The sequence below is a fragment of the Sceloporus undulatus genome, chromosome 3 (assembly GCF_019175285.1).
Source record: "Sceloporus undulatus isolate JIND9_A2432 ecotype Alabama chromosome 3, SceUnd_v1.1, whole genome shotgun sequence".
Classification (NCBI taxonomy): Eukaryota; Metazoa; Chordata; class Lepidosauria; order Squamata; family Phrynosomatidae; genus Sceloporus; species Sceloporus undulatus.
The window spans coordinates 173,456,838-173,470,067 of NC_056524.1; the positions used below are offsets into that span (position 1 = coordinate 173,456,838).

Here is a 13,230-nt window from a genome sequence, read left to right on the forward strand (position 1 = left end):
AAACTTGCCAGGAAAAACCCACGATAGGCTTGCCCTAGGGTCACCATAAATCAGAAATGACTTGAAGGCACACAACAACAACACACTTGATCTTAGCCAAAAGGCCGAGAAGCGACAACAACAACAAATTCTATTTGAGTCTGCCCTTGAAGTTATCTTAAGAGCTACAGTTGGGAAAAATGCGGTGGCTTGATTGATGTTTAAAGTACCATAATGACATCTTATTATTCAGTTCTTAAAAGAACTGCACTGCTGCCAACACATATTCTGGTCTGAATTCAAGTTGATTGTGATGACTGTACTCAATTTAACAACCTCGAAAGGACTCTGAGCCCCTGGCTAGGATTAAACTCACAACCTTGTGAGTGGCTACAGTACTGGCATTTTAACCACTGTGCCACCAGGGAAATGGGGCCTTTTATACAATTTATATAATCTGGGATTCAAGGCAGCTTACATTTAAAAAAAACAACCCCATGTCATTATAATTCAGAAAATATAAAAGTTAAAAGATAATTAAACTACATAAAAAATTAAATCAACTAAAAACATAAACCACTACAAAACAGCAAAACCATGGGTAGAAAATCCAGCACATTGTTTAGGTGGGATAAGTCTTGTACATCCAGCCTGCTCAGCCATGCCACCCCAACTGTGAAATGTCCTGCCCTTGAAGGCCCGATTGGTACTAGTACTGGCTCATTTAGGCACCATGGCAGTTTATTAAAGATTTTGGGCCCTAAGTTTCTGCATGTTTCAAAACTGTTTTAACCTTTCTGATCTGTTTTAACTTGTTAATGTGTTTAATATGTTTTAGTCTATTTAAAGTATATTTATTGTTTTAAATTGGTTTAATTAAGTTTATACTGATGTTTTTCTTGTGACATCCTTTGTTCCTATGATACAGGGCATCATATATAATCCAGTATCTCCTGGATCAGTATTACTCAGGCTATCTGATGTGTGGGACCATCAACTGATTTTTTTCCTCCAATTTGTCAAGAACCACTACTAAACTTATGCCCATTGGGTACAATTGTTTATTCCCTGTAAACCTGATAGGGACCAGTAGCCAATGGCTTGAAAACGGACACAGTCCAGGGACAACAATTTTGAATAGCACTGCTCTCTATATTTTGGGCTACAACTCCCAAAGTCTCAATGGGAAACTCTCTTAGTGATGTGCTCCTTTTTATTCTGTCTACCATGGGGTGAGGAAATTTTTCTGGTCCAATATCAATTTGTGAAATGTGGTGTACTGGTTTGATCACTGGATTATGACTCTGGAGAGCAGGATTCGAATCCCTGCTTGGCTATGAAAACCCATTGGGTGAGCTTAGGCAAGTCACACTCTCTCACCCTAAAAGGATGGCAATGGCAAACTCACTCTGATGAAACTTGCCAAGAAAATCCTTTGATAGGCTCACCTTAGGGTCGCCATAAGTCAGAAATGACTTGAAGACACACACACACACACACACACACACACACGGTAGGTACAAGCCTAAGAGCCAGGGGCTGATAAATAAAAAACTTTACTACTTTGCTTTGGGGGTTGCCAATGCCATCCTCTGAGGCTGAGAGTGTGTGACTTGCCCAAGATCACCCAATGGGTTTACATGGCCAAGCTAGAATTCGAACCCTGATCTCCAGAGTCATAGTCCAACCCTTACTATGCCACACTGGCTCTCTTACATGGTATCAAAAGGAAAGAACACAATGTTAACACTAAAACATCTCCATTGTTTTACTGACTGTAGCCTGTGTTCTCAAACCAGGGAAAAGACAATCCATCATACAGGGCATCTGGCAGGTTTAAATGATTAATAACATGGTATTTAAGATTCATTAAATAGGTACAGTATGCTACTCTCCCCTTGTGAAAGCAGGGCAGATGAGATAACCCTGAAAGGTGTATTCTGATATCCAAGGTCACTAAATCATCTGAGCAAGAGGATTGTGATAATGGAAGCGGAGAGACCAATGAAAACACAGATTTGTCTGTGTACTTTCAGATACAAATGATCCAATTTTCATTTATCATCTTTTTGAAAACACTGTCTTTAATAGCACTACTGCATTACCTCTGGCCCAGAAAAAAAGCCTTCTTGAAAAATAATTTATTTAAAAAGCAATAAAAGAGCAGCTGTCATAACATTAAATCAATGGAAATGGGCAACTCAGTAAATCCTTCCATACATTGCGATGGGGACTTGGCATATTAGAGGGTTGATCACCATTTTTCAAAAAAGAAAATCCCTCCCAAAAGTATTTCATCCTTCTGTTTATTTTTGCTGTTTTTGTGTGCCCTCAAATCAATTCTGACTTAGGAGAGCAGTCTCCTAAGGTTTCCTTGGCAAGATATATTCAAGTTCACCACTGCCTTTTTCTCCGGCTGAAAGACTGTGAATTTCCCAAGGTCACTCAGTGAGTTTCTAGGCCTGAGAAAGAATTTGAATCCTGGCTTCCTAGAGTCATACTGCTAATTTTGCTTGGACACAAGTAAAGTTAATTTAACATCTTAATGTAAAAACCCAATACATTCTGACATACAATATCAAAATGAGCCCCAGGTAGCAGACACCATGCATGTCCTTTTGTAGTGAAGAATACATATGGATACAAAGTCAAGATTGTTCATGCTGTAGCACTTTCAGTTTCTATGTATGGGTGGGAAAGGTGGACAGTAAAGGAAGCTGACAGGAAGAGAATCAGCACATTTGTAATGAGATGCTGGAACAAAGTTCTACAGACTACCAAAATGATCAATAAATTGGTCCAAGAGAACTACCCCTAGAAGCCAAAATAACTAAATGGAGGATATTTTACTTTGGACATACCATGAGATGACACAACTAGAAAACATAGTAAGGCTGGATAAAGTAGGAGGCAGCAAGAAATGAGAAAGACTGCATTACAAGTGGAATGACTCAAGCAAGCAAGCCACAATCCTGACTTTGTCAGGCCTGAGCAGGGCTGTTAATAACAGGATGCCTTGCTGTCTTTTGCAGGGTTACCATAAGTGAAGCTGACTTGACAGCAACTAACAACAACAAAATGTGTGTTACTATATACAGTACAAGCCCCAAACTGGATGGGGTCCCATCTGGTAAATGATAGGCGCATTCATTTATCTATTATTCATACTCTGATCCACCTGCATATTCACCTTATTTTCTCAACTGCTTATAATTTGCTTTCATACTGCTCAATTGAACAGCAACCAGAAAGGGGAGTGGGTCATTAATTAATGATCCTAGTCACCCAGCATTTTCTCTGGCAGGGCATGGCATTATATGTATATTTAATCAACACTCAACCTAAATACCAAACTTTCAGGAAATCTCTACTGTATATTCTCAGGCTGCCATCTTTTTGCACAGGCTTCATTCAGAGTTGCAAGATCAACTTGGGGCAAATGTAAGAGTTCTTAAACATGCTGCTGTAGGATGATACTTGTAAATATTTAGTTGCTTTAAATACATTGAAGAAAAATAGAAATAGAACAAAACATCTGTTTCTATATGTATCTATCTTAAAAACACATACAAAGATTGGGACCCAATCTCAGGATGGATGGACACACACACACACACACACACACACACACACACACACACACGATATCCAATCAGGCTAATTCAACTTGAATTGGGCACACTTAATTTTGCTGTTAAATATACTGAGAATTGATTGTATTTTCAAAACAAATAAAAGTCTACTTGATTGCAAATCCACCTAAATTACAAATAATAGAACATTATATTGTTCCCTGCAAACATTTCATAGCAGTAATTGAGACAAATGGCAGGCAGCATCTTTTATTTATCCTTCTGAATTTATTCCCTTTACTAGTATTTTTTTTTGACCTGCAGCCATCTTAATTGCTTCCCATTCTCCATAAACATTTGTTCTTTTTTCACTCCTCACATTCTAAATAATGGAGATTTTTTTCCATTCACAACTAAAGGTATTTTTATGAGTGTCACAGCACTTAGAAATTCTGAGATGGAAACTGCATTTTTAGATAAACCTAACGTTTTTACATTGAAAGCAAAATAAATTAAATTTTACCCAAATACATAGAAAAGCAAAGGTTTGGTTTTGTTGGCATTTTGCACATGCTGTTAGAAAGCTGTGAAGGTTTTTGTTTGCTGAATACTGTGTCACTACATGAACAATCACTCTCTGTAATAACAAAATTAAATGGTGAAGGCTGACAGGATTGAAGCCAAAAACAAAATATTAAATGGAAAGGGTCAGCTTACGTGCAGAAAACCTAAGGGTTGTTGAAATATTCATTTTTCTTTTTAGAAAAGGGAAGCAACTCTCCACCTTCAACCATTACTGTCAGGATTGTCTGGTTAGTGCCACCGCAAGCCCCTGGTTTCCAGCGCCAGCACACGTAACCAAGGGAAGCTGCTGGTGATATCATTAAGCATGATTTAGTGAGCATCAACAGGAGCCAATTTTTTTTTTAAAGTCTAACAGAAAGCACATGTCCATGCTCATGTACTTGTGTGCACACACATTTTTCAAGGCAATTTTCTTGCTCTGAGAATCCTTGCCCCGAAGACTGACGAAAGGCCAGGCCAGAGGAACAGCCAGGCTGAACCTTAATTGCCATAATACTCTCTCAGTTGGAGAACTGGAATGAGCCCTTGGAAAGTGCTCAGAAGATACAATTAGTGATTAGAAGATACAATTAATGTAAAATAGAGCAGCCAGATATGCATTGGGATATGTGGGGCTTTCCTCCCATATGAATCTGCCCAGAATGTGAGATCCTCAGTGGAATACCTATTGCATATCCCATCATCACATGAGGCTAGGTTGGTGAATGCATGAGACCGGACTCTCTCTTTAGTACTATCCTGATTCAGGAAGTCAGACTGACTCTTTCTCTTTTGAGCCTAAACTCTTTTGGTCCCTAAAACTAGGATTAGCTTTTGGACTGTTCTAAAGTGTGTGCATTTTTAACACAATTCCCCCTCTCCTCCAACTTTATTATGATTTTAAAAGAATGTTTTTATCTGTTGTAATAATAATAATAATAATAATAATAATAATAATAATAATAATATCCCGCCTCTCCCTATATTGGATCGAGGCGGGTAATAGCAAACAAGAACTTCTAACAGACCCAAGTGGGTTGAGAGCTTCCAAATAAGTATTTTTATAAAAATAATAAAATAAATAACCCTGTTAAAGAACAACCTGCTCTGTAGCCATGGCACGTTGAACATCAGCTGGAAAAGAAAAAAAATGTGGACAGGCCCATAAGAATGGAACAGTCTGCCAGATACCAATGTGGCCGGCTGTAACCCTGGAACCTCCTGGATTAGGCGGTGAGATTATACCAAAAGATTTTGTTGCAGATTGTACTTGTGAATCTTCTAGAATTTGCTGTGTTGTCTAGTTTACTCAGTGTGAGGAAGACATGCCACAAAATGAAGTGCTATCTGGAAAGCAAGTATTGTATATACTTGACTATAAGTCAATCTCATGTGTAAGTCGAGATCAGCTTTTGGGGCCAAAATTGTGGTTTTTTTATATGGCATATGGGTGTCAAGGGTCAGACTTAAGGAGGCAGCCCAGATGGGAAGAGGCTGCGGGGGGAGATTGATCTCCTTCCCTGTCTCTTCCCAGTGGGGCTGTCCCCTCCAGAGGCAACTCAGCTGGTAAGAAACTGATCTCCTTCCCTGCCTCTTCCCAACTGAGCTGTCCCCTTTGGAGGCAACCTGGCTGGGAAGAGGCTGCAGGGGAGATGGATCACCTTCCCTGTGTCTTCTTAGTTGGGCTATCCCCTCTGGAGGTAACCAGGCTAGGAAGAGGCTCGGGGACAAAGGCTCGCCCTTCCTCCTACCATACTGACCCATGTATAAGTTGACCCAGGTTTTATGGGTCAATTTTGACATAATTTTTTCAACTTATACATGAGTATATATGGTAATTAGGAAACCTAATTGAAAAGCATCTACTGATCGTACTCAGTAGGCACATGTTATTGTTTTTTAAAACATGAGTTCACAGAAATTTCAAAATTGGTACTATAGTAATGTCTTTTATTGGATCGAATAAAAAAGCACAAAACCTATGCAACCTTTCAAGGTCTTTATCGTATATACTCATTAAAACCAGGCAAACTTATCACATTAAAGTTAAAGCCTATATGATCCCTGCTAAAGTAATTGCCATTTTCTTTGCTTTGTCTTTTCATCCTTTTTGACATGTGTGCATTTTCTTAGCCCCACCTATGCCTGGTCACCTCTCCCATGCATCACACTGCCACCATTTACCATAGTTCTCTCCTCATCCATCAAGCCTTTAGGATGAGCACAAACAGTTATGTCTGCTAGAATTTTTAGAGTTCTTTGGCATCATTTTCTTTTACTTCGTCCTTTACACCTTTTGTTATGTGCCCCTAAGTTTTACGTTTACCTATCCACAGGTACTATCAAAATCCATAATTTTATCCCCCAAACTTGCTCTTGACCTATACATGATGTCCACCTACAGTCGAGTACAGTGGGCCCTTGGTATCTGCAGAGGGACCTGTTCCGGATCCCTCCGTCGATACCAAAATCTGAGGATGCTCAAGACACCATTGGAGACAATGGGACTTTGCTGACCTGCCCCCCCCCCCAAGCCCACCTCGCTACCTCCCTTCCTCCTCCTCTGGCTCTTCGTCCCCCCCCCTCCTCTTCCACTCCCTTGTCACTGCTGTTTTCTCCTCTTCTTTCTCCTCCTCTTCCATTCTCCATCACCGCCACTGCTTTTCATCCTCTTCCTCCTTCCCTCTTCCTCCTCTTACCCTCCCCGTCGCCACTGCCGCTCTTCCCCCCTCTCCTCCTCTTCCTTGCTCCTCCTCCTCCTGCTACCTACGTTCCTCCTCTTCCCCTGCTGCCTCTTCCTCCACCTCTTTCTTTCTCCTGCTCCTTCCTCCTCTTCCTTCTTCCTCCTCTGCCGCCCCCCCCCCACATGGGCTTGCCATCCTCAGATGCTGAAATCCAAGAACGGCAAGTCTGCAGATATGGAGGATGGACTGTATATATATATATAGAGTGATTAGAACTCAGTTATAGTGAATATGTTATTGCTGTTGTGTGCCTTCAAGTCATTTCTGACTTTGGCAACTCTATGGTAACCCTATCATAGGGCTTTCTAGGCAATATTTGTTCATAGGGGTTTTGCCTTTGCCTCCCTCTGAGGCTGAGAGTGTGTGACTTGCTCATGATCCCCCAGTGGGTTGCTATGCCTGATGAGGATTCAAACTGAGGTCTCCAGAGCCATAATACCATGCTCAATCTAAAATTTAATACGTGCACCCAACTTATCTCATTTACAGAGAGTCACACAGCTGTGACTTTTAAGATGTGCTCTTAATAGCAGAATATTATGCATAAACACTGGAAGAAAAGGAAATTGGACTAACTGGAAAAAAATTATCTGCTTATATGATAAGGCTCCAGGGAAGGGCTCCAGGGGAAGAAGACTTGCCTGTTCAAACTCTTCCATATCCACTTCTCCATCACCATTTAGATCAAACATCTTGAAAGCGATTTCAAAATTCCTCTGAGGAGCTAGAGGGAAAGAAATACATTACAGAGATGAACATATGTTATAAAATAATAAGGCAGCAGCACACATTTGATCTAAGGGTATTATTAGTATAAAACTTTTATTTAAAAGAAATGCAATCATTTCAAAAAGTACCTTTATTCAGTTCCAAAATAACTTTTTGTTAACATATATCCCTGTGTTCGGCGTATTTCTTTAAGGAGGTAGTATCCTGTCCTGGAGTTATGGACTCTCTTTTTATATAATGCTCTAATTTAAAGTGGAAAATGTTTGACAATGTCCCTACCAAAGAGAGAAAATGAAATGGATGAATACGTAAGATGGGAAATGGGTGGTCAGTGTAATGTGTATAGCAAAGGTGCTCTGATAACAGGAAAAGAAGAAAGGAAATGGAGGAAAGGTATAGAGCAAGATTTCCATTCGGATCACAAGCAAGAAAATTGGCAAGTTTTACATAATAATAATTTTATTTATAGACCGCTATTCCGAAATGATCATAGCGGTGTACAGTAAAATTGCAAAACAAAAAGCATGCAAGCTAGTGAATTCAGAGATAAACATACAGTCTAATTCTACATACTGCCTATTGTTGGGGGGGGGGGGGAGACCTGCACACTTATGTGTGCACAAGGATGTGAGTACACACAGAGAAACAGGCACAAAATATGAATGCACATCTCAGTGAACTTCCATTCTCCAGCAAAGCCTCATAGGTTTGTTCATACATGACTACTGGCAATAAGTAAGCAGGCACCTCAGAGATCAAGGAAAACTGGATTTTCCTGTTGGCTACCTAAGGCTACACATGGAGCAATTAGGAGTTTCAGATTGTACGCCCCAGTCTACTTAGGATCACAGAATCATAGAGTTGGAAGAGAACACAAGGGCCATCTAGTCCAACTCCCTGCCATGCAGGAGCTTACAATCAAAGCACTCCTGACAGATGGCTATCTAGCCTCTGTTTAAAAACCTCCAAACGCACTATACGCGGCTTTCAGCATACTCACACTATACTGAGTATAGTGTGTCCGCGTATGACGTGGGTGTACTGTATCTGGAGAAGCAGGAAATAAGCTTGCTTCATCCTCAATATGAGATCCCTTCAAATATTTAAACATAGCTACCATGTCACCTCTTAACCTTCTCTTCCCTGGGCTAAACATACCCAGGTCCCAGAACTGCTCCTCATACAGCATGGTTGCCAGACCTATCATCATTTTGGTTGTCCTCCTCTGGACAGCTTGTCAACAACCCTTTTGAATCATGCTGCCAAGAACTGGACACAATATTCCAAGTGAGCTGTGACCAAAGCAGAATAGAATGGCACTGTTACTTCCCTCAATCTAGACATTACACTCCTACTGATGCAACCTAGAATTGCATTGGCTTTCTTAGCTGCTACATCACATTGTGGACTCATGTTCAGTCTGTGATACACTCTTAGATCCCTTATGCATGCACTGCCATCAAGTGCCACCTATCTTATATCTTTACATTTCATTTTTACAGCCTAAGTATAATATCCAGTGTTGCTAACAAGCCTCAAAGATAGTCCCCGGAATGTTTTACCAAAATCCCTGGAATTCCCGAATATTTACCAGAATATTCAGTCAAAATCCATAGAAAGAAATTAATTAAAGTCCCTGGATTCTGGGGAATTCCCCAGAAATTGGCAATGCTGGTAATATCCTACATTTCTCTGTGTTGAAATTCATTTTGTTAGTTTTGGCTCAGCTTTCTAATCTGTTAAGATCATTGTGAATTCTGATCCTGTCCTCTGGGGTATTAGCTACCCCTCCTAAATTAATGTCATCTGCAAATTTGATAACCATGTTCTCTATTCCATCATCCAAGTCATGAGTAAAGATGTTGAATAGTACTGGGCCCAGGACAGAACCCTGTGGCATCCCACTAGTTACTGTACTTGTCTCCAGAATGAGGAGAAACCATTGTTGAGTACCTTTTGGGTTGGTTGGTCAACTACTTACAAATCCAACTAACAGTCACACTGGCTAAATGGCGGATCTTGTCAAAGGCCTTACTAAGAGCATTAAGTAGATACATCTACTTAAAAGTAAACCCTTCCAAATAAATGGAATCTTCTTGCTGTGTGCCTTGAAGGTGAACCTTTTCTTGGCAAGATTTGTCCAGATGGAATTTGCCATTGCCATCCTCTGAGACTGAGATAATGTGACTTGACCAAGGTTACCCAGCAGATTTTCACAGCCAAGTGGGGATTTGAACCTTGGCCTCCAGAGTCATAGTCCAACACTGAAACCACTACACTGTGAAGGCTCTCACTAATGGTAACTTACTTCAAGTGATTATTTTAACTTTATCTTGCACACAACTGATGAGATAAAATATGGATTATGTCACCTCTTTCCAAAAAAACCAATTAATTGATTGCCTGTTTCAAACTCCTCAGGGGCTTAGATAACAATAAAAAGCAGAGGTAGTTGTGTACAGGGACATATCTATGGGGTGACAAAATGAGGACATAAGAATTCTGTCCCCAGTAAAATGTTCATCCAGTCCCCAAATTTCTAGCAAATTTCTAAAATAAAACTTCTGTTAAGCATTTAGAAAGAGATTTTAAGCATCCAAAGAAAACAGGCAGGCAAAGTTACCAAGGGAATGTGTTCTTGGTGTAAATAGTTTTCAATATCGCACTCTATGCAATGCTAGAAATTTGGGGACTGAAGGAAAATGTCATGGGGGTCAGAATTTTTATGGGAGGTATGATCACATTTTACTTCCACCACAGCGACAACCCTGACATATTAGCTATAAGAAAAATCTCAAAATCCATACTAGAATAATACATCTATCAAGCCAACCAATTTTTTGCTGGTTTAATAGAAAGTATTTTCCCTAATATGGATACTGGAATAATTTTTACAAAAAGATTCTTACTTCAATATTTTAAGCAATTATCCCGAGGCAGAAAAAAAAAAAAAAGAAAAGGGGGGGGGGGTAATCCCTGAAGTGATGTCTAAAATAGAAGACAGCAACTCCTATTATATGAAGGAAATATTTCTCTGTAACAACTGTACCATGATTTTCTTTGCCAGGAAATAACTTGACGAAAGAAAGTTTTGTACCCACTAACCTTCTGTTTACTGTTCAGTTTCACATGGAAACTGATATTTGTATTTCCTAACCAACCATCATCATATCCCATAGCCCGAGTACAGAGTTACCATATGGATATTTTCAAACCAAATCAATCAGGGAGTTTTAACTAAGTCCTAATGCTTATTAATAAAAGGCATTTCAAAACCTGAGTCCATTTGTGTGGAGTGCATTGCTACCCTTTCCACAAAGTGGCAAGCCTAGTTTGCTTTTAGCACAATTGGTTTTACTACAGAAGGTAAAAGCACAACACAAATGACTAAGAGAGAATTCAAATGTCAGTTTATTTGTCACTATTAAGCAAATTATATATTATTGTAAGGCAGAATACTGAGTTATGTGACAAGATATTATACACAAAAACTAGTTCGTGCCATTTTCTCATGCTCATTTTATTTCTTCTGTGGCCCTGCCAGTTAAGCAGAACTATTTCCAGCCTCCATATGACACAGTAAAATGTATTTCTACTTTTAAATGAATTGTACAAACAACAGAAGATAAAGTAGAACACACTTCCCATGAAACCACATGCCTGAGATGATTAACAAGCGCACTATTATGCATTATGCCTATAGCAAAGATGGGTGAGTGTGACTCTACAAATATGGATGGATTGCATCAGCCACCAGCCCCAGACAGCATACACAAATGGTGACAGCATGATGGTAGTTGGAGTCCAATATCCTCTGGAGGACCACAAGTCATCTCCTGGCCACATAAAATCTTCAGTGTTAAGTGGGAAGAGGTTTAAATAGAATTTGGGCAACTGTATACCATTGTGAAATGAAGTGAATTTAAAATGTTCACTGTTTTATTTTAAATGACTTCACAGAAATCGCACTGCTCCTTCTTGTGTTATATAATAGGGGCATTAAGAACTGCAGATCTAACAAGTAAGAATAAAAGATGTTATTTCTTAAATATTTGCCATTATACCATTATTCCTACTATTTTCCAGTCAATGTCTTTGAAAATTATCACCATCATGCATTATGTATTTATTCAGAATAATTGTTATTATGTGAAACCATAAGCAAAAAGCTCACATTATCTCTTTGATTTGAAGCTGATGGAAATGCAAGGTAAATGTGGAGAATTAAAATCCAATTAATGGGTGATCAAACAAAATAAATTTTCTGCAGATCATGGTATTTCCTTCTGCCTTAATGCTAAGGAGCAACACACACACACACACACACAAACACAAACCGATGCTAGAATGGAAATATAACATGTTTTCAGACTCCTCTAGAACTTTTAAATACTGTATAGCACAATATTCATTTCTATGCACTGGGAATAAACAGAGGAACAATAACCTTATCTATAAGAATGTTGCTCTTTCTTAAATATGTAGTTTAATTTCTGAGGGCTTGGTTTACAAAACCAATCCAGAAGAATCTGTGTACCAGTAGGCAATACTAGTACCAGGGTTACATAATCCCACTAACGAGTATAATGTGGCACCAACCTCCCCACTTCCATCTGGTATTACTGTAGCTCTCACTCCCAGGGCCTCTCCCAGAGAGACTGCTACTGCTACCAGCGAACTGTACTTTTGGACAGGGCCATTCAAATGTTTTGACTGTGAGGTGGGTAGTGGCTACCTTCTATTCCCTCCATCATAACCAAAATGTAATGTCCAACAATGCTGTGCATCACATTCTTGTGAGGAGGGGTGATCTAGGATGGCATTCACCTATCACAGAATGAAACCAGTGGCTCTAGTCCTTCTAAAAGTGAAGTCACTGCCTATCAGATAAGAAGCAAAGACTAGAAGATGGAAATAGAATGGCTCATGGTGGCAGCAAGTGGGAAAACCTATCAGGGTTTCTTGATGGCAACAGAAACATCAGGTGGGAATGGGGGGGGGGGGCAGGTTAAAATTGACATACAGTAGTTGAGCAAGTGACATGACGACTGATGTCGAGTGTGTTGGTAGCTCTAAATGGGCATTAAAATGCAAAGGAATAAAGTTTTGTTGTTTGTATGTGTATGTACCTTCAAGTCACCTGTCGACTCATGGCAACCTCACGAATTTCATAGGAAGTGATTTATCATCCTATGATATAAAACATTATCACTCCAGTGATAAGGCAAGAAAGAGGTTATCTGTTATTTATTTCCTAAAGGGAGTTAGCATAGCATCTTAGAAAAGAGTGGTCCCTCTTACACATAGTGAACAACTGAAGAATGGTAAACACCAGTCTATGTGTTGAAAGAGTCTTCCAATAGGTTATAATATTGATTCACATGTTAACAGTATTTTGTCAACAAAAGAAAGGAACCATACTGTATATGGAACCATGATCAAAACTTCTAAGAGTATCTCAAGAAGAAACAGGACATTCAATGCAAGTAATTTCTCAAGAGGATTTAGTTCAAAGCAGAGTTAATATTATTCTACTGTACTCCTACACCTCCTGTCTCTTTCTATAAATACATACTGAAGGCAAAGGTATGGTTTTCCTATCACGACTCTACAACATTAAGCCATGAAATTTCTTGCTTGAA

General features: G+C 39.4%; 1 protein-coding gene across 4 annotated transcripts in view; it reads right to left on the reverse strand.

Annotated features, from left to right (window-relative positions):
- The window catches only part of MICU1 (mitochondrial calcium uptake 1), a 170,597-nt gene that overhangs the window by 67,397 nt on the left and 89,970 nt on the right, over positions 1-13,230 (reverse strand). For all 4 annotated transcript variants that reach the window (XM_042457029.1, XM_042457030.1, XM_042457028.1 and 1 more), the window contains one exon: positions 7,501-7,583. In XM_042457029.1, the coding sequence (XP_042312963.1) occupies positions 7,501-7,583 (83 nt within the window). The remainder of the gene's footprint in view (positions 1-7,500; positions 7,584-13,230) is intronic.